Genomic DNA, 22,852 nt, shown 5'->3' with positions numbered 1-22,852 from the left:
GCCAGCCTCCAGCTACCAAACTCCAGCTACCAGCCTCCATCAGCCAACTTCCATCAGCCAACCTCCAGCTGCCAACCTCCAGCTGCCAGCCTCCAGCTACCAAACTCCAGCTACCAGCCTCCATCAGCCAGCCTCCAGCTACCAAACTCCAGCTACCAGCCTCCATCAGCCAACCTCCAGCTGCCAGCCTCCAGCTACCAGCCTCCATCAGCCAACCTCCAGCTACCAAACTCCAGCTACCAGCCTCCATCAGCCAACCTCCAGCTGCCAGCCTCCAGCTCCCAGCCTCCATCAGCCAACCTCCAGCTACAACCTCCAGCTACAACCTCCAGCTACAAACTCCAGCTGCCAGCCTCCAGCTACCAGCCTCCATCAGCCAACCTCCAGCTACAACCTCCAGCTACAACTTCCAGCTGCCAGCCTCCATCAGCCAGCCTCCAGCTACCAGCCTCCATCAGCCAACCTCCAGCTGCCAGCCTCCATCAGCCAACCTCCAGCTGCCAGCCTCCAGCTACCAAACTCCAGCTACCAGCCTCCATCAGCCAACCTCCAGCTGCCAGCCTCCTGCTACCAGCCTCCATCAGCCAACCTCTAGCTACAACCTCCAGCTACAACCTCCAGCTGCCAGCCTCCATCAGCCAGCCTCCAGCTGCCAGCCTCCAGCTACAAGCCTCCATCAGCCAACCTCCAGCTACAACCTCCAGCTACCAAACTCCAGCTACCAGCCTCCATCAGCCAGCCTCCATCAGCCAACCTCCAGCTGTCAGCCTCCAGCTGCCAGCCTCCATCAGCCAACCTCCAGCTGCCAGCCTCCAGCTACCAAACTCCAGCTACCAGCCTCCATCAGCCAACCTCCAGCTGCCAGCCTCCAGCTATCAGCCTCCATCAGCCAACCTCCAGCTACCAAACTCCAGTTTCCAGCCTCCATCAGCCAACCTCCAGCTGCCAGCCTCCATCAGCCAAACTCCAGCTACCAGCCTCCATCAGCCAACCTCCAGCTGCCAGCCTCCAGCTACCAAACTCCAGCTACCAGCCTCCATCAGCCAACCTCCAGCTGCCCGCCTCCAGCTACCAGCCTCCATCAGCCAACCTCCAGCTGCCAGCCTCCAACTGCCTGCCTCCAGCTACCAGCTTCCAGCTACCAGCCTTCATCAGCCAACCTCCAGCTGCCAGCCTCCAGCTACCAACCTCCAGCTGCCAGCCTCCAACTGCCTTCCTCCAGCTACCAGCTACCAGCCTCCATCAGCCAACCTCCAGCTGCCAGCCTCCAACTGCCTGCCTCCAGCTACCAGCTTCCAGCTACCAGCCTTCATCAGCCAGCCTCCAGCTGCCAACCTCCAGCTACCAACCTCCAGCAAACCAAACTCCAGCTACCAGCCTCCATCAGCCAACCTCCAGCTACCAAACTCCAGCTACCAGCCTCCATCAGCCAACCTTCAGCTACCAGCCTCCAGCTGCCAGCCTCCAGCTACCAAACTCCAGCTACCAGCCTCCATCAGCCAACCTCCAGCTGCCAGCCTCCAGCTACCAGCCTCCATCAGCCAACTTCCAGCTACCAAACTCCAGCTACCAGCCTCCATCAGCCAACCTCCAGCTACCAGCCTCCATATGTACCATCTCAAATATTTAATGTTTTATTAAACATTAAATAGGGCAGCGTGGCTCAGTGGATAGAGCGGTCATCTTGTAGCTTGAGGGTTGGAGGTTCGATCCTCGGCCTGTCAAGGTGTCCCTGAGCAAGACACAGAACCCCTAATTGCTCCTGATGGGTTGTGGTAAGCACCTTGCATGGCAGCTTCTGCCCTCAGTGTGTGAATGTGTGTGTGAATGGGTGAATGAATTGTTTAATGTAAAGCGCTTTGGGTATCGTTCCGGGTACAGTAAAACGCTATATAAATACAGACCATTTACCATTTATTGAAATCCTGAGCAATGAATAGACTCAGATCTGTTGAATCTGCAGCAAAGAAACTTTCTGGGAAGACAAACAGCTAGTTGTTGCCGTGTCCTCGGACAACAAAAGGAATCCAGCAACCGGTGTGTGTGTGTCTTTTTCTGCTTATAAGTCCTAAAAAAATGTTTTTTCTCCAGCTAAAGTCGGGAATGTGCATTACACATGAGACTTTGGCAAAAGTTACCTGTTCCTTCAAAGATCACTAGGCATGAGACCAAAAACAAAAGTTTTTTTAAGAGATAACGTCCTTCTAAATGTTTCTTGTATTGTGTCATGTTTTAAGTTCCTTTAACTTTAACAACAGGACAGCCCCAGTAAACTTGGTGATTTTATGTCCACAGTTTCTCCAGCAGGCTGGGGAATGAGATTTCTGGTGAGGTGGAATAAAACATTTTTCCAGCTCAGCAAACTGCTGCATTTCTATTTATTTCTCATATTGCTATCCATTATTCTTCCATGATTTCATTTCCTCCCTCCTTTTCCCATTTAGTTTTTTAATATATAGAGTTGAATGTGTTTTTTTATTTAGGAGTCATTATACCAGAAATAATGCCTCTATCTTTATCTGAACTATATGTGACCTTAAATAGGTCTAACAGCTGTTTGCTGTTTGCTATATCTGCTTCTAACATGTGTTCTTTTACTACTGTTCCCCAGATTTTATAAGTTAACTTGCTCCATGAGTTTCCGGTGGTTCTTTTAAGCTCCAGCTGGCAACTGTCTGCAGTTACTGCTTGTATGGGACTGAGCCTTGTATGAGGGATTACACCAGCATGTCACTGGCCTCAGCTGTGCAGCCCAGTAATGGTCCATAAGAGAAGGGAGGCCCGTCCTCCTTTTCCTTTGGCCTGTTGTAAAGTTTTTAGCTGAATTCGAGGCCATTTACTTTCCCATATATATCTAGATAAAATTTTGTCCCATTCTTTAAATTCTCTCAGTCTTATTTCTACTGGCAGCATTTGAAATAAATGCAGTAATTTGGGGGGAAGTTAATTTTAATTCAATCAATTCTTGAAGTCAAGTTTGGATATGTTATGTCCTCTTTTATTCTCCTTTGTATTGGTAAGTCATTCTAGCATTCTAGCAGTTTTGATAGATTTTGTGGTGTTATAACTCCCATTCTGTTTGCAAAACTAAGTGGTAATTATTTTTAATTTCTTCTGGAAGGCTAAAATTATATTTAGTTGTGTTTTTCTGACAGTAATTCTGTAACTGGATATCTTACAGAAATATTCAAGTGATGTCATGAGTGTAGGTAGAGACTCTGTTGGTTGTCCCAAAAAGATCAGCCAATTTCTGCTCCTTCCCATGCAAAACAACATCCTTTATGTCTTTATTTTGTCTCACAAATTGAGCAAAGGGTTCCAGATATAAAGCAAATAGGAGGCGACAGTGCACCTTCCTGTCTTTTAGACAGAAACTCTTCGATAAGTAACCATTTACTGTAACTAGCTGCAGGTTTATTATATACCGCCTCTACTGTTTCAGTAACAGTTTCATGGAGGACAAATTTATGTGAAAGTCGATAAATCCACTAAGTCAAAAACCTTTTCTGCATCAATACTAAAGATCAGTGCTGCTGTTTGGTTCTCTGGAGATGGTTGATGACACGTAGCGTCCGTCGTGTATTATCTTGGGTGAAGCCTGCTTGATCATTATGTACCAGACTGGGAAAGTAAACTACCTGCAGTCCACATTCATATTGGTCTATATGATCCACATTCTCATTTCCCTTTATTTTCTTTGGGGATGACAGAGATTGTTGCACCGGGGTACTCGTGCCTTCTTTAGAACCCAGGTCAGGGTAGGAAGCATCACTGGGATCAGTTCTTCTTCCAGCTCCTTGTTCTGTTCATCATAAATCCACCTGGTCCTGCTAATCTGTGGAATTTCAATCTACTTGTTGCTGCTTTTAGCTCCTTTTCTGTCATGTCCTCACTCATAATTCATTCTGTTTTCCGTTGAACATCAGTAATTCCAGAGTCTAGGAAGCGTACCATTTCAGCCATGCTGCTTTTTATCATAAAGTCTGATAAAATGTTTCAGCGGCTCCCTGATTTTCATTTAGTTTATTTTTTATTATCTTTGTATTTGGGTCGTTAATTTTATGAATTGTGTTCTCTGCTATTTTCTTTTTAAGCCTCCAGGCCAGGACTTTCATTGAATTGGAGCCACCTAGGGCTTTTGTTTAAGAAACACCAGGTTTTTCTTTATTTCCTGCATAGTCAAATCTTTCATTTCATTCCGTATTTTTCTGATTTCTGCCATTGCACCTGAGTGAGGTGAAGAGTAACAAGTAAAGTCTGGTTCGGATGTATCTCTCTCAATATTACGATTAATCCAACCTTCTCAAATAATGTGTTAATTTTCTTAATTAAAGAGTTTTTCCTTTGTTCCCTCATTGGAGGTATTTAGTGCAGGTTGTCAATGTATATTAAAATCTCCCCCATGGATTAGAAGGCCCAGTGTTTCTGCTACCATCATATTAGAGATGCACCGATACCCACATCAGATATCGGCTCCGATATTGACTAATTAGCTGGATCTGATATCGGATGAATGAGGCCGATCCAGTTTTTCGATCCGGTCAGTTTTTTTTTTTTTTATTAATATCATACACAGCAATACAGTTACAGCATCTAGTCACTTCAATTCCATGTTTGCAAGCTGGTTACGTCAGCATGCTAGTGACGAGCAAACACAGAGCAACATGGAGCGAGCGCCGGACCGAACCAAGTCTGCTGTATGGAAATATTTGATAAGCTTGATACACCAACAAGTCCGACTGCTACATGCAAATTGCGAGGGGTGGTGATAACGTTGCTAAATACAACAACACAAACTTAAATAAGCACCTCCAAAAGCACCATGCTAAAGAGCACACGGAGCTCCGAACGAAGGCAGAGAGCACAACGAAGCAGCTAACTTTGGTAGACGCACTGCAAAGACTGGACAAACTTCCAGCTGGTAGCGTGAAAGCAACAAACATAACGGAGAAGGTTATGGAGTTAATTGTTTTAGATTCCCAGCCCCTCTCTGTTGTTGATAACGAAGGATTTGGCCGCCTGATGGAACATCTTGGGCCAAGGTACACTTTACCATCTCGAAAATATTTCTCTGAGACCGCTCTGCCTGAACTGTACAAGTGTACAGACACATATGAGAGGAATTAAAGGATATAGCATCATTGAGCTTCACCATAGATATCTGGAGCTCCGACCTGTGCCCCATGAAGCTTTAAGTTTAACTGTGCACTGGTTAGACGCGAGTTGTTTACCTCACAGCGCAATGCTCCAGGCAAAAAACTTCCCCGGATCACACAGGAGAAGGGATTTCGGCTGCTATAAAGGGAATGCTTGATCATGCCAGCAATATGAAAAACGCCATGGACAACATGGGGGCGCTCATACGCTGCAGCTCGTTGGCAGCTCATTGGCATCAGTCCCTCGTCGTCAACGAGGGAGTGATGCCAATGCAAGCTGCCGACAGATTGTGGGACATTTTAAACATTCCCCACTTGCATATTCAAGGCTCCATGATATCCAGCTCCAAATGCAAATGCCACCTAAACGCCTGCAACAAGACGTCAGGACGAGGTGGAACAGCACGTATTATATGATAGAGAGTCTTCTGGAGCAGAGGCGAGCCCTCGGTGCCTATGTTGCTGATCATAACCTGCCCGCGACATTGACAATTAACCAGTGGACTTTGCTGGAAAAAACCGTGACTGTTTTAGCACCATTTGAAGAGCTCACTAGGAAAGTCAGCTCATCCACCGCCTCCGCCGCTGATGTCATTCCAGCCGTCACAGTCCTGAAGCGCATCCTGGCCAAGGAAAATGAGGCCGATTCTGGCATCAAACAATGAAAACGACCCTGCTACAAGCTGTCGACAAACGATTCAACACTGCGGAAGATGAACCCCTGTATGCACCTGCCACCTTGCTGGATCCCAGATATAAAGACAGGTGAGATAGTAAGCCTGTTAACATTACGTAATATAATTTTTATCTCCATAGTAACATGCAGTTGTGTGCAAGTTTGAATGTGGTAAGATGCCATTATGTACATTTAAAGTTAGTATAAAATATAAATGATATGTTTTTTAAACAGCAATTGTGTGTGCGTTGTTTTGTGTGCAAGTCATTTAAAGCCCATAATTTCCCCTAGCTTTGTTTTATTTTTGTTTCAGATACGTCTCAGGCGCAGACTCCACAAAGCCTATGAAAGACATACGGACTCAAGAAATTCAGGAAGCTGACTTGGGGAGCAGCAGACCTAAAGCATCAGAGGCTTCAGAGCCAGCAGACAAGGCCCCTCGGTTGGAAGCAGCAGCAGGACCAGCAGCAGCATCACCACCACTAAGTAAGAGCAGCTTAATGGAGGAATTTGATCAGATTCTGGAGGAGTGTGAGGATCCTGGTGAAGCAATCAACACAAGCTCTGCCGCCCAAGTGCATACTTTTTTTTACTGAGAGAACAATTGCTACCTTAGACAACCCTTACCAGTACTGGGGAGTCAACAGGGATCGGTTTCCTAACCTTGCTGCAACTGCCAGAAAGTACCTCTGTGCCCCTGCACAAGTGTAGAAAGTGAGACTGTTCAGGACAGCCTCCAACGTTGTGAATGAGAAAAGAAACAGACGGACACCAGAGAGAGCAGAAAGTCTTATTTTCATGAGAAAGAACCTGCCATTGCTCCTGAAGTGAGTAGTTTGAGCAGGTCAGGTCAGGTGTGAGCACAAAATGTTTATAAAGTTTTATTTAAGCTCGTTCTTCTGATACTTGTTTGTTCTCAGCTGCTATATTTTATATTGGATTTAGAATTTCTAAATGTTTACATGGAAGTGTTACTTCTGTTCATTTTGTATTTTTGACAAAGTTCATTTTGCCACTTGATTCTTGGGTTTCAGCTGCAATATTTTATATTTTTTAATATCTGTTTGCAGTGCACTAAATGTTTACATAGAAATGTTATTTCGTTTTGCTGCTAATGTACAATTTGTTATTTGTTAATAAATAATACTAAGTACATTTATATCTGTGTTAATTTAACAAGGCTAATGTTTAGCCTGATGCCTTCACTCACATGGCAAGGCATACAGTTCATTCATTCAACAGTAGTATCGGATCGGTATCGGCCGATACATTCAGCCCAGGTATCGATATTGGATTGGATCGGAAAAACCTGGATCGGTGCATTACTACATCATATCTGAGTTATGGCAGCGCGTACACACAGGATAGCCACCCATTCCTTCGTCCCAGTTTATAGGAAGAGGAAACAACTTTTCTGAATTCTTCTTCTTTTTCATTTTCCAGTTCTTTACTGTCTAGATGGCTTTCCTGTAGATACACAATTTGTGCTTGTTCTTTCTTCATTTTAGTTAGAATTTTTTGCGTTTAATCAGATTTAACAGACCATTCACATTACATGAAATCTGAGCTATCGGTCATGCTTTGAATGTTTCTGAGATATCAATTCCCTGGTATAAGCAATCCACTTTATATACTTATATGTGTGTGTATAAAAGAGAAATAAATTATTGTATATTATGTATTATGTTAAAAGTAATTAAAAAGTAAAGAAAAACCAATAAAAGAGCAGTTGTTCTGACTTCCAAACGTGGGGTCTTCAATATGACCTTACTAAGCCCTGTCAAAAGAGGGGCTTTGAGTGGGGGTCTCTCTCATCTGATGGTGGGAGAGGGCCTTCCTTTGCTATCCTACGGACGCTAATTCCTTTAGCAACCTAAAAAAATAGCATCCGGCTTTTAATTGTCTCTCCTGCCATTCGTTATGCTTACTTTAGCGTAGAAAGTGTCATGATGGCGGTTTATGCTCTGGGTTTTATTATTCAGGGTCATGCTAGTCCTGTGCTGCTTTCTGTGTCCTGCTCATTATCATCACTACCTCATCTTGGTCTATCAGACCATCTCTCGCTGTTCTTATTTCCAGCCTATACCCCCCTCAGGAAAGCATCTAGGCCAGTCTAAACTACCATCACTACATGGCCTGAGGGGGCTATATCACAACTTCAGGACTGTTTTGGTGACACACAATGGGACTTGTTCATCCAGGATGACCTGGAAACATATACTGAGACGGTGCTATTCTACATCAAGTGCTGTTCAGACAATGTAACAATCAGAGAGGTCAGAAAGCTCCTCAAGGGCCACAAAACAAAAACAAGATCAAAATCATCTAACAGACAACACTAGGAGGGTGTGGCAGGGCCTACAGCAGATCACCAATTACAAAGGAAGATCGGACAGCTTTGCACTCAGTGATGCCTCCCTGGTTGAGGAACTAAATCAGTTCTTTGCCAGGTATCCAACCCCCCCCCCCCAGAGCTGAGTGAACAAGATACGAGACAGTTAATCCCAGGAAGGCTTCTGGACCAGACGGCATCCGCAGTAAAGTTCTGCAAGCATGTGCTGGAGTTTTCACACATATTTTCAACATCTCTCTTGCGCTGCATGTGGTACCATCCTGCTTAAAATGCTACCATCATTCCGGTCCCCAAAAAGGAGAAGTCAGCTACAGAAAATCTAAATGACTACAGACCTATTGCACTGATCCCTATGATCATGAAATGTTTTGAGAAACTGGTCCTTAACCACATTAAATCGTGAAGTGAGCGGAGGAGGCTACCAGCGAGCCACGTGGTGCTATAGCTAGGCTAGCTGCACTGCGTCACCTTCCAACATCCAGGATCTTGATATCTCAACGCATGCAATGTTTTGCAAGAGTAACAGGCCTGCAACGTCTTTCCCTTTGAGTCCGTGGATCCGTGAGTTAACGAGGAGCCGTGAGTAACCTTGACTGTGTGTGTGTGTGTGTGTGTGTGTGTGCCCACCACCACCGCTAAATAAGGAGACTGTTCGCTCGCTTGTTCACTACTGTTGTTTGAGTATTGTTCTGTGTGTTGGCGTATTGAGCTAAGAGCTAAGCGTACAATATTGTGGTTTTGAAGGAGGAAAAATACATTGAAACTAACAAGGTTTACATCTAATCTGTAGGGGTTTTGATTTGTTTGGGGAATATTATATTGTTTTTTGTTTTAATTTGTACGTCTATTTGGGGATTTATATTTTGTTTCTGGGGGTTTAATATTTATTTTTGCCATATTATTGTTTATTAAAACTAAGGCCTTACAGTTTGCCTAAAGTTGAGTCATCTCTGGGTCATATCTTTCTTACATAGGACTATTCTGCATAATACTGGTTTGACATTTAAGTTTGGAAATATCCACTTACTAGGTGCACCTTGGTGGTATCGACCTTTACGTAAAACGAACCCAAGCACCCACCATTCTCATCCTAAAGAGTGGCTGTATGGGTGCTACAAATGTATAAGTTGTTATATGTCTTGTCTCTCTGTTTTTTATGAGTTTTCATGTTTTCGTGTATACGGAGTGCCGAGCAATCTCGTTACACTACTATGTGTAATGACAATAAAGGCTTTGAATTGATTGAATTGAATTGATCTACTGCAGTCTTTGTCCCTCATCTACAGTTTCTTCAAGAAATTTTTTAAACAAAAATTCCCTCACAGTTCACTTCATAAGTTACTCTCTTTTTAAAAGAAAAAAAATTATGTCTCCATATAGTCTTTCAGTTCAACAGTTTCTCTCTTTTTTTCTTTTTTTTCCAACAAAGATTCACTCACCATCGTTTCTCAGTCATTCCTGCTCTTAACATGTATGTATGTATGTATGTATGTATTTATTTATTTATGTATTTATTTATTTATTTATTTATTTATTCTTACACAATCCTTTTTTAATTGTTGGCCCAATTTCCATCAGGACAGTCTCCATTTCCTGCAGCTCCTTGTCCACCTGATTGATAGCGGTGATGGTTCCTTCAGCACCTGCAGGACTTCCACAACTGCAGCGATGGTGGGTGGAGTCTCTGGCCTCACCCTCTCCACCCACAGCTGCAGCCCCGCCCACCCAGCTGGAGCCCCAAGGAACTAGAAATAAATATTAGTTAACACTAAATAAACTATTCGTTATGCTTACTTTAGCGTAGAAAGTGTCATGATGGCGGTTTATGCTCTGGGTTTTATTATTCAGGGTCATGCTAGTCCTGTGCTGCTCTCTGTGTCCTGCTCATTAGTTCACCTCACCTGTGTGTAGTCAGCCCTCTGTGCATATATTTCAGTTTTCCTTTGTCACGTCACCCGTTGTGTTGCCCTGTAGGTCTCGCCAGTGTAAGTTGTTAATTAAAACCTTTGTTCCAGCAACTGCCTCCGTCCAGCCTTTGGGTCCTCACGTCCACACCTCATCCATGACAGAAATATTCATCAGTGCAGCTAGTAGGACGTACTTGCCACAGACAAGACAGAAACATCGACTCAGGCAAGAGCAAAGGAGGTGGTCTGTTTATTTAAATTCACAATTGGTGCACTAACATCAGGATTGTGGCTCGTCACTGTTGTGCTAATTTAGAGGCCATCTCCATGGTATGTACACCGTTTTATTTACCTCAAGAGTTGAGTGCAGTCACTATTACAGCAGCATTTATACCCCCCGACGCTAATGCTAGAAATAGTAAATAAATAGCTGAGAGCCCATGTTACGTCCTCGTGCTCTAGGGGTAAGGAGGACGGAACACAAAGAGAGCCGAATACCAGAGTTAAAAGGAAATACAATTTATTTTAACAAAATGGGTTCCAGATACCGCTCTGGTATCGGCCAAGCTAAACAAGAACAACGCAAAATGATAAACCAACTTAAAGTGTCCCGTTACAGGGTATCACAAGCACTATAATAATCAAAAGAGAATGTCCACAAAAAACAGAGTAATCAACTTAAAGTGTCCCGTTAAAGGGTATCACCATTACTATGAAAAACAATCAAAAGAAAATGTCCACAAAAACGGGTAACACGCACAAAGGCGGAATTAAGTATACAAAAACAAACCAAAGTTAACTTCACCTCACTCAGGGTAGGGAACACCACACACATCAACTTAAAGTCCTTAATGTTATTCCTTAACTCGCCAAATTCACACACAATAGTCCACAATCCTCTCAGCCTGGCAGGCATGTGTCCCACTGTCCACAGCTGCCCCGAATGATGCTGCTGATGAGGTTATGTAGGGCTCCAATGACGAACAGCCCGCCTTCCGATAACGAGCCGGCCAATCCAGGTGCCAGGTGAGGGGGTGGGGCGGTGCCACATGATGCACCCTGTCAGTCAGCTCAGCTGCCACCAGGCTGCAGTCCTGCTGGTCGCCGAGCCGGCAAGCAGGCGGCCGTAACACTCCCCTCCTTAAAGTGGAGCTCCATGCTTCACTCAGGCAGTAACTGGATCCGGGATACAATGAGTGTGCTCGGCATGGATGATTATCACATCAAACATATTTCAAGAAGACACATTTCACATAAAGTTCATACACACGTAATGTTTTCACATTTTACACACCAACCCTTGACAAAGCGTCAGCGAACACGTTCTTGCTGCCTTTCTTGTGTCGGATTTCTAAAGGGAATTCTTGCATTAGTAGGGCCATCTCATAAGTCGTTGGTTATGATTGTACATCCTTGACAGGAACGTAAGAGGGTTGTGGTCGGTGTAAACAAGAATTGGCACAGGGGAAGATCCCAAGTACACCTCGAAGTGCTGTAGTGCCAATCCGAGAGCCAAGGTTTCCTTCTCAATAGTGGAATAATGGAGCTGGTGCCGGTTAAACTTTTTAGAGAAATAGCAGACGGGATGGTTGTAACCGTCAGACCCAGTCTGCAGGAGCACGGCGCCTGCACCCACAGCACTAGCATCTACCTCCAAAAGAAACGGCTGGGTTAAGTCAGGTGCGCGCAGCACGGGCGCGTGTAATAATAATGACTTAACGCTGTCGAACGAATGTTGACACGCAGGAGTCCAGCAGAAGGTACTCTTTGGACTCATTATTGATGTAAGGGGCTCGACCACGGTCGCATAATTCCTACAGAATGATCTGTAATAACCTGTCAGACCTAAGAAACGGCGCAGCGCCTTTCGGTTCTCCGGTACGGGGAAATCAACCATAGCGGATATTTTGGCTTCCACGGGCCGCACGCTTCCCTGTCCTACTTGTCGTCCTAAATAAGTGACGGTGGCCTTAGCAAAGTCACATTTTGCTAGGTTCAAAGTTAAAGAGGCGCTAGCTAGGATGGTAAACACAGTACGCAGCACTGTCATGTGTTGCTCCCATGATTCTGTGTAGATCACCAAGTCATCCAAATACATGCTGCAATGGGGAACTTCACCGAACAACGTATTCACCAAACGTTGAAAGGTGGCCGGGGCATTACACATGCCAAATGCCATGACTTTGTATTGGAGGAAGTGATCGGGTGTTACAAAAGCGGAAATCTGGGAGGCACGGGGTGTAAGTGGGATCTGCCAGTATCCCTTAAGCAGATCCAACTTACTGACGAACTTTGCATTCCCCACAGCGTCAATGCAGTCGTCTATACGGGGTAACGGGTACGCGTCGGGAACAGTTACAGCGTTCACCTTGCGATAATCTGTTATAAAACGCGGTGTTCCGTCAGGCTTGAGCTCGACTAGGCACGGGGAGCTCCAAGCACTACTACTGGGTTGGGCTAATCCATTTTCCAGTAGATATTCTACTTCTTGTTTCATTAACTGTCTTTTAGTAGGGTTGGCACGGTAGGGATGTTGTTTTATGGGTTTGGCGTTCTGGACGTCAATGTCATGCGTTACTACGGTAGTTTGTGTATCTTTAAATATGCACGCGTACTCTTGCACTAAGTCGCGAATATCCGTCTGTTGCGCACGGGGTAGATGCTGCAGTAGAGAAGGCAGATCCTCCAGCATCTGTGAATTTGGTAACTGTGGAGTTAAACGGGGCTCTACCGGTGGAGCGGGATCGGGAGCACACCCACTCGATTCCTTCACCAGTAGGCCAACGTTCTTAATCGGAGTCACACTTTCCGTCGAATGCGGTACACGGTGGATATATGCTTTAAGCATGTTTACGTGACAGACACGAGTCTTCCGCTTGCGGTCCGGTGTTGCTATAATGTAACACGTATCACTTATACGGGTCTTGACAATATAAGGACCTGAAAAGCGAGCGGACAACGCAGTACTGGACAAGGGGAGCAGAGCTAACACTTTTTCTCCCTCCTGAAAGTGTCTAGTGACAGCTTTCTTGTCATAATGGGCTTTCATCTCCGCCTGCGAACTTCGCAAAGACGCAGCAGCGAGCTCGCGCGCGTGTCGCAAGCGAGTGGTGAGATCCGTGACGAAATCTAGTGCGTTCTTTTCCGGACTACTAGCTTCTAGCAGTTTTTCTTTAAGTACCTTTAAGGGCCCACGAAGTTGATGGCCGAAAACTAACTCGGATGAACTAAAACCTAAGGATTCGTGAGGCGCCTGTCGAACAGCGAACAGCGCGTATGGGAGCCCCTCGTCCCAGTGTTTCACGTCGCTGTAACAGTGCTTGCGAAGTACGGATTTTACTGACTGGTGCCAGCGTTCCAGTGCTCCTTGGCTTTCAGGGTGGTACGCGCTGGAAGTGACATGTTTAATGTCTAACTCCCTTAGTGCTTGTGCAAAAAGTCGTGACTTAAAGTTAGTTCCTTGGTCTGTCTGTATTACTCGCGGCAGACCAAAAGTAGAAAAGAACTTTATCAATGCCTTAGTAATTGTCCTTGCGGTTATCCGTCGGAGCGGTATTGCTTCCGGATAACGTGTTGCCGTACACATTAACGTTAACATGAACACATTTCCCGATCTCGTTCTGGGTAATGGGCCTACACAATCAATAATTAGTCGTTCAAACGGTTCCCCCACTGCAGGTATGGGATGCAATGGTGCACGGGGAACTGGTTGGTTGGGTTTCCCCACCATCTGGCATACATGACAGCTCTTTACGTACGCGACCACATCCTTCTTCAGGCCTGGCCAGAAGAAGTGTTTTAACACCATCTGATATGTTTTGTTAATACCTAGATGTCCCAACCATAAGGCATCATGCGCGTGCTTAAGAATATGCTGACGGTAAATGCTCGGCACAACAAGCTGTGTCTCAACATTCCAGTCCTCGTCTGGTATCTCCACCGGACACCAGCGTCGCATTAACACGTCGTTGTTTAAGAAAAACGAGCTAGGCTTCATCTCGGCCCCCTCAGCACTCACCACTTGTGGGTAACAAGGTTGCAAGGTGGGATCCTCCCTCTGCGCGTTGATCAGCTGGGTTCTCGAAAGGGGAGGGAGCGGGAGAGCAGAGAACACGGGGGAACTCCGAGCTTTTATGTCGGAGACCCCTGTCTCAATCTCACTTCCCGCACCCTCATCTGTAGGAGAAACAATAAAACTATCAGACAGGTCAATGTCATCATCATGTACCTCGTTGTTTTTATGTTTTTGTGAACGGGTTACCACTCCCGTTGGCAGGGTTTCCTGTTGCGTCTCTTCACGCGTCGGAACTCCCACAACTTCCAATGAGGGAATGACACAGCCACCAGCTATGTCATTTCCCAGCAAAACAGTGACATTTGCCACGGGAAGCTCGGCACAAACCGCCATTGGGTAGCTGCCACTAACCAATGCAGTTTTTAAGTGCACAGTGTGTACTGCGCGCGGAGTGTATTTCATCTCCACTCCCCGCAGGAATACGTCATATCCTGCCGACGAGGTCTCGGAGAAAGGAAGCGCATCTGCCAAAATAAGAGTCTGTGACGCACCTGTGTCTCGCAGCATGCGTACTTCTCTTTCATCCTCCACTCGTCCTGTTAAAGAAACAGTTCCAGTTATAATGAACGGTTGAAAGCACAGATCCACATCCTCCTTCACTGGATTTTTCTGGCTCACAAAACCAACTCCTTTTGAGGAGGTGTGTTTATTTTCCACTTGCTTAAACTTGTGACAGTCCGCAATAAAATGACCCGGCTTATGACAGTAAAAGCAGAGCCTCTCCTCGGGCTTCTTAGCCTTCATGTCAGATCCTTTTCTTACAGCCGGTGTTTCAGGTTTCTGGAACACCGTCCTATGTGTGAGGACGTATTCGTCCGCCATTGTTGCAGCAGAAGATAGCAGAGTTACTTTCTGCTCATTTAAATGAATAACCAGCCCTTCTGGTATTCTATTTTTGAACTCTTCTACTAAGATTAATTCACGGAGGGCTTCAAAAGTTTCTACACCACACGATGCACACCATCGGTCAAAGAGAGTACATTTTTCTCTTGCATATTCCACATAAGTCTGAGAGTATTCCTTTCTATAAGTGCGGAATTTCTGGCGATAAGCCTCCGGAACCAGCGCATACGCCTTGAGAACCGTGGCTTTCACTACTTCATAATCCTGGCTAGCCACAAGAGGGAGCGCTGCTACTACCTCTTGCGCTCTTCCAGTTAAGCGGCATTGTACCAGGAGAGGCCAACACTCTTTCGGCCATGCTAGAGCAATAGCGATTCGCTCGAAGGCAGGAAAATAACTGTCCACATCCGATTCCCGAAACCCTGGAACAAAAGGAATAGATTTAGAGACATCAAATGGTAAAGCCAGTCCCTGGGATGGACCAGGTAATCCGGGTGGGGAGACACTTGCCTGAGCGCTCAGCTCCGCTTGCCGCAAGCGCACCGCTTTGTCGGCTTCAATTTCCAACCGGCGTACCTCTAGTTGGAACTGCCGCTCCTGAGCTTTCTCCTGTGCCTCTAAGTGAAGCTTGGCAAGCCGCAACCTCAACCGAGCATCCCCTCCGGACGCTCCCTGGCTACTGTCGAGCACGAGAGGGTCAAAGCGGGGGAGTGTGATCGGAGTCGTAACCCGATCATCTTCTCCAGATGCCTCTCCCTGCTCCGGCAGAGTGGGTCGGACTTTCTGCTCAGCGATCACCGGATCCATGCTCTGGGCATGATCCTCAGCACCAGGAGACCCAGTCGGCGTCTCGGAACCAACAGGCATACACACAATGTCTCTTTCCACCAAACCCGCTATTACCACTGACCTCAATTCCCGTTTCCTATAATGTTTCAGCCATGGGATATCGAAGTGATCAGCTATCACCGTTAAGTCGTCCTTACGACAATCCATCACCTGATCTAGAGATGGATTCCCCAGAAACCTCTCTAAATCGAAGGCGACCTTCTTTTTAACCATTTTAACCACAGGTACAATGACTACCAAATGCGGAAGTTAATCCTTACCGTGATGAGGTGCCGTCACACGTTCCTGTTGTCGCAAAAAAAAACGTTCAGCAGAACACACAGAGTCCTCTGACTCTATTCTAACAATATACACGTTATATTTATAAGTAATAATAACAATAATTAATAATCTCCCGGACGAGCCCCCATTATGTTACGTCCTCGTGCTCTAGGGGTAAGGAGGACGGAACACAAAGAGAGCCGAATACCAGAGTTAAAAGGAAATACAATTTATTTTAACAAAATGGGTTCCAGATACCGCTCTGGTATCGGCCAAGCTAAACAAGAACAACGCAAAATGATAAACCAACTTAAAGTGTCCCGTTACAGGGTATCACAAGCACTATAATAATCAAAAGAGAATGTCCACAAAAAACAGAGTAATCAACTTAAAGTGTCCCGTTAAAGGGTATCACCATTACTATGAAAAACAATCAAAAGAAAATGTCCACAAAAACGGGTAACACGCACAAAGGCGGAATTAAGTATACAAAAACAAACCAAAGTTAACTTCACCTCACTCAGGGTAGGGAACACCACACACATCAACTTAAAGTCCTTAATGTTATTCCTTAACTCGCCAAATTCACACACAATAGTCCACAATCCTCTCAGCCTGGCAGGCATGTGTCCCACTGTCCACAGCTGCCCCGAATGATGCTGCTGATGAGGTTATGTAGGGCTCCAATGACGAACAGCCCGCCTTCCGATAACGAGCCGGCCAATCCAGGTGCCAGGTGAGGGGGTGGGGCGGTGCCACATGATGCACCCTGTCAGTCAACTCAGCTGCCACCAGGCTGCAGTCCTGCTGGTCGCCGAGCCGGCAAGCAGGCGGCCGTAACAGCCCATCCCGAGGGAGGGCACATTATTGCAGGGGATTTTAATCATGCAGGACTCAAGTCTGTGCTCCCAAGCTTTCATCAATATGTGTTCTGTGCAACTAGAGGTGAAAAAACCTTGGATCAGGTTTATTCCAATATTAAACATGCACAATAGACCGTCTCTCTACCTCATCTTGGTCTATCAGACCATCTCTCTGGTGGGTGGAGTCTCTGGCCTCACCCTCTCCACCCGCAGCTGCAGCCCCGCCCACCCAGCTGGAGCCCCAAGGAACTAGAAATAAATATTAGTTAACACTAAATAAACTGCTACCAGTTACTGTTCACCTCTGTGGGATTCAAACTTCGATCTTCTGCATGACAGACGGATGCTCTACCGACTGAGATATCCATTCATACGTTCTGACTTCAGCGCTTCTTCCCTTCTGACTCTGTGATGACAGCGTCTCCACCTGCTGCCACTATTCTGTCTTTTTGACACCAGCAACGTCCACGCCTTGTCCACCAGTTAAACATTTTTACGTTTGTCAACGTGGTCGGTCAGGATCTCTGTCTCACACCCTGAAAAATTCTGCTTCTTCCCTCTTTTTCCCTCCTGAGCCACCATGGAAATGATGTGATGAATATGTATTACAGGCATCCACCTGAACATTTATAGCCACCATGTGGGCGGGGCAAAGCGTTCCCTCACGTGCGCCCGCTTTAGAGTTGATTCTGGTTTATAAACAGAAACAGCCATGGGACGTGTGTGCGCACGCTTCTATAAATCTGAACGTAGAAGTGTGCAGCATTTGCTTTTTGTGCCGCAGACGCCGCCTGTAGTTTGCTTTGCTTCGTACAGTTTGATAAATGAGGCTCCTGGTCATTCTGGTGACTCTGTATTCTAATATTACTGTATTCTGATTCTAAACAAGCTTCCCATAGTTATGCTGTTGGTTACTCTTCATACTGTATTTTCTGCCCAGCTGCACTCAGTAAGTGTGCAGATTTGTTCTGTCGTTGCTGTAAGACAGTTTAGCCTTTATGTGTTAATATGTTTGTGTGTCTTTTCTTTGCCTAGGAGTCTGGCCTGAGGTTTCACTATGTTGCTGCTGGAGAGAGAGGAAAGCCACTCATGCTTTTTTTGCATGGGTTCCCTGAGTTCTGGTAGGTGAAAATAAAAATAGAAGATGAGCTTCTGTGTGCATGTTTTCACATTTCTAAAACTTCACTGAGCGTATTCCTTTGCTACAACTGCTGATGCAGCACTGTTAAACCCTTTAGTCTGGCTTGGGAACTGCAAACACACAAAAGAGTTAACACTGCAGGTAACAAGGCCCCCAGCATTCTGGGTCTCCACCTGATATGAAATGAAAAAGTGCATTATCACTGGAATGTGACCAAAGTTGTCAAGAGCTATAAGTCTGTGCCTATCTCCAGCCTCTGAGCTGAGGACAGGACCAGGACTAATTAACTGTAGATGGGAACAGTTTCTGCTTCACTTGCTGTGCTCAGAATGACAAACTGTACTGCGAGTGAGATGGTCAAAATACCTCACAGCTTTAGAAAGAAGGCAGTTCACATTCATCAGAGGGAGAATGATGGTGTTCAAGGGTCTTAATTTACTTGAGTCTTCATCTATATAAGATCTGAGGCTTTAGTGCAGCAGTCTTGTCCTGACTCATCAGAACCACAAGCAGGGCTCTGCATCTTCTTTCCTCCATCACTCAGGAGGGGGAGGAGAAGGGTGGGGTTCAAGCTGATGAGAGCCATCTACAGTAGAGAAGATCTTGAGTGAGGGAAGTCAACATAGTCCACAGTGGGTGGATTAGAAAAAAGCATATTTTATTATCCAGAGGTGAGACATACAGACAAACAGAGGCAGTAATTGATTAAGCCAGGTTTAGCCTTAATCAAAATATTCATGGTTTTCACAGAATCTCAGTCACACATTGCTGCTCTATAAACCATGTTCTAGGCTTAACATCTGGTCTCTCTGTTTGTGCAGCAGCTGCTTCCTCCCTCTCCTCTCATGTTGCTCCATGAATCATGGCGGCTGTCGGTGATCAGCTGATCAGCTTTTCTCTCTTGCTGTGTGTGTTTATGGATCAGCTGCGAAGGAGGAATCTAGCGGTTCATGTTCACACCGTCACATATTTACCCCAAAGTGTTGTTGTTGGCAGGACCTTCTCTAACACGGTAACTGCTGGTGGTAGACAGGGTTTATACTTCAGCTATGCAGGGGCGGGTCTAGAAAAGTTCTGATAGGGGGCCAGGCAGGAGCACTGACCAGGAAAAGGGGGGCACAGATGAGACCTTTTTTAGGTCTGGATTTTGTGGAACACTGAACTGATTATTACAGCTAAATTTAAGATAAGATAATCCTTCAATAGTCCCACAGTGGGAAATTTCAGTGCAAAAAACCAGTGCAAAAACAACATTACAGGTACAAGAACAAAAACTGTGATTATCTAAAAAAAAAAGTAATTATCCAATGTAAAAATGTGAAGAAAAACTAGTAAAACAAGCAGATAATGATGTATTTTACCAGCAGGTGTTTACTTTGGGTGAAGCTGCTGTAGGACTTTTATCACTGCTACACAAACACTCACACTTCAATGATAAAAAGAAAAAGCTGTTTTTATCCAGATCATCAGTTTTATCAGAGTTTCTTCATCAATGTCGGCTGTTTAACTTCAGTTGTCACATCTGCTGCTTTTAGGACAGAAATTATCACCGTGGAGACGGTTGGTGAGATGATGGTATAAGAATTCTGAATTATGATCTAGAACAGTGATTCCCAAACCTTGTCCTCAAGGCACACTATTCTGCAGGTCTTTGATGTATTCCTGCTACAACACACCTGATTCAAATTCATGGCTCATTAGCAAACTTGAGCAGAGCTTGTCAGAGTAACATTTAATTTTAATCAGGTGTGTTGCAGGTGGGAGACATCTAAGACCTGCAGGATAGTGTGCCTTGAGGACCAGGGTTGGAAATCACTGATCTAGAACATGTAGTGATGATGCAGAACAACATAGAGAAGTACATTACATGCTGCATTTAATGACAATTCAACATCTGACATTTACCCAAATAAAGGTCAGTTAACATTAAATATTTGTAGCATCGGCTCGTTCTGTTGATAAAATACAGTAAAAACAGGCATATTTCAGGCATAGAATGGTGATTAATCATGATTAATCATATTAAAATTTTTAATCATTTGACAGCCCTAATTTGCACACATCCATGCTTTAAGACAATATGAGAGTTTGCAATATCCATATAATGTACATATAAGGTACATTAGATTGGTAGATACAGGGTCCCTCAAATGGCTAAGCTCGGCACCGCGCGAGCCATAGCTTTAGAGTTTATAGCTATGCATTACTGCTGCCAATCAGTGTCTGAAACGGACAGTCTGTCTCCTGAGATGTCCTCTGCCTTCACCTGTAGGCTGTCTCCAGCAGTCGGGTCAAGAAGTTACTGGAGAAACTGAACTTTTTAGCAAAGTTAAGCATTCTTTCTTTTACATGTCACATTCTGTGTTTGCCCCACTTGTACCGAGAATCTGCTGTTCGTATTGACGATTAGCACACTTTACTTAAAGATATATTAAAAACCATGATAAACACAAAATAACTCTTCAGACACCATCATCTACCTGCTTCAGAGAGCCCACTCTCACCTAGACTAATCAGGCAGCACTGTGATTTTCTGGAGGTGGTGGAAATGGTGGTCAGGAGCACCACAAGGGACTGTATTCTCACCATTTCTCTTCTCACTGTACAAATCAGACTTCTAATACAACTGCAGTCTGCAGAAATACTCTGATTACTTTGCAGCTGTTGTGAGGATGCTGTGGATGTGAGGACCCAAGTTCAGGCTTTAAGAGGCAGGAGGTGGACAGGTGCAGGGAAAAGGTTTTAATGAGGCAAAACTAAACTCACAAAAGACTCTGCTGGCAAAAACTATGGCATGGGACTAAATTAACATTAACAAACCTTGGCAAGAGCTACAGCACTTACACTAACGAACAACATCTAACAGCAAACAACAACAACAGAAGCAAGAAACAGAAGCAGTGGACTGGCAAGGAAGAACAGAATCCAGTGGACTTAAATACACTGAAGGACAAACTAGACACAGGTGAAGTGAATGACTAAATCAGACCAGGTGAACTAAAAAGCATGAAACAAAGCAATACAGGACTAACATAACCCTAAATACAAGAAATAAAGAACATAAATCATGAACATAACAACAACCAAAAACATGAAACATAACAGTAAACCAAGTAACATAAACCGTGAATCATGATGACTGTGGGGAGTATCAGTGATGGGCCTGAGTACAGAGAACTGCTCAGTCAGTTTGTGAGATGGAGCATGAACACAAGCAAAACAAAAGAAATGATTGTTGACTTCATGGGAACAGGAGTAACCAATGTTTACACCCTGGGAAAAGAGGCAGAGTTAGTGGAGGAATACCAGTACGTCCACATACCCGTAAAAGTACAAGAAGATGAGTCTCACCTGTGTCTAGTTTGCTCTTTGTCAGAGACTAAACAAACAGATAAAGAATGCTGGTTCTGAGCTGTGGATAACTCTGGATCTAGTTCTGAGATGGGGAAACTCTAGTTCTGATTCTGAACTGGGGATAACTCAGTTTTGTTTTTTGTTTTTTTACATGCAGATGATAATTCAGGTTCTGTGCTGAGAAATAACTTTGGTTCGGATTCCAGGCTGGGGATAATTCTGGTTCTGCTTACGTGCTTGGGATAACTCTGGTTCTGGTTCCGACCTGGGGATAACTGTGTGTCTGGTTCTGAGCCCGAGATAACTCTGGTTTTGGGCTTGGGCTTGATATAGCTCTGTTTCTGGTTCCGAGCTGGGGATAACTCTGGTTCTGGTTCCGACCTGGGGATAACTGTGTGTCTGGTTCTGAGCCCGAGATAACTCTGGTTTTGGGCTTGGGCTTGATATAACTCTGTTTCTGGTTCCGAGCTGGGGATAACTCTGGTTCTGGTTGTGAGCTCAGAATAGATGTGTTTCTGGTTCTGAGCTGGGGATAACTCTTGTTTTGGTTTTGGGCTTGATATAACTCTGGTTCTGGTTCTGAGCTGTGGATAACACTGGTTTTGGTTTCCTACTTGGCATAACTCTGGTTTTGGTTTTGTGCTTGGGATAACTCTTGTTCTGGTTCTGAGCTGTGGATAACTCTGGTTCTGATTGCGAGCTGGGAATAACTGTGTTTCTGGTTCTAAGCTGGGGATAACTTTGGTTCTGATTGCGAGCTGGGGATAACTGTGTTTCTGGCTCTGAACTGGGGATAACTCTGGTTTTGGTTTTGGGCTTGATATAACTCTGGTGCTGGATCTGAGCTGGATATAACTGTGTTTGTGATTCATAGCTGGGGATAACTCTTGTTCTGGTTCCGAGCTGTGGATAACTCTTGTCCTGGATCTGAGGGGGAGATAACTGCTTCTGAGCTGATAATAACTGGTTCTCGTTCCGAGCTGTGGTTAAACTCTGGTTCTGACCTGGAGATAACTCTGGTTCTGGTTCTGAGCTTTGGATAACTGTTTCTGGTTCTCAGCTTTGAATAACTCTGGTTTAGGTTTTGGGCTTGATATCACTCTGGTTCTGGTTGTGAGGTGTGGATAACACTGGCTTTGGTTTCCTACTTGGCATAACTCTGGTTTTGGTTTCGTGCTTGGGATAACTCTTGTTCTGGTTCCGAGCTGTGGATAACTCCGGTTCTGGATCTGACCTTTTTCGTCTGGCTCTCGACGAAGGCAGACGCTTTTCTTCTCTCTCCTTCCTCCCCACTCTGCCCTGCTACTTGTCCTGTCATCTCTGAGTCTCTCTCTGCATTTCTTTCTGAAACCAAAATCTAGAACCATGGATTTG

The 22,852-nt window shown here is 45.1% G+C and overlaps 1 protein-coding gene across 1 annotated transcript in view; it reads left to right on the top strand.

Annotated features, from left to right (window-relative positions):
* Nucleotides 1-22,852, top strand: part of ephx4 (epoxide hydrolase 4) — a 101,686-nt gene that overhangs the window by 2,731 nt on the left and 76,103 nt on the right. The window contains exon 2 of the mRNA XM_042005731.1: nt 18,019-18,104. Within this exon, the coding sequence (XP_041861665.1) occupies nt 18,019-18,104 (86 nt within the window). The remainder of the gene's footprint in view (nt 1-18,018; nt 18,105-22,852) is intronic.

The sequence above is a fragment of the Melanotaenia boesemani genome, chromosome 14 (assembly GCF_017639745.1).
Source record: "Melanotaenia boesemani isolate fMelBoe1 chromosome 14, fMelBoe1.pri, whole genome shotgun sequence".
Classification (NCBI taxonomy): domain Eukaryota; kingdom Metazoa; phylum Chordata; class Actinopteri; order Atheriniformes; family Melanotaeniidae; genus Melanotaenia; species Melanotaenia boesemani.
Note: the sequence above shows the minus strand (reverse complement) of the source record. Positions and strands in the feature narration are given on the sequence as shown.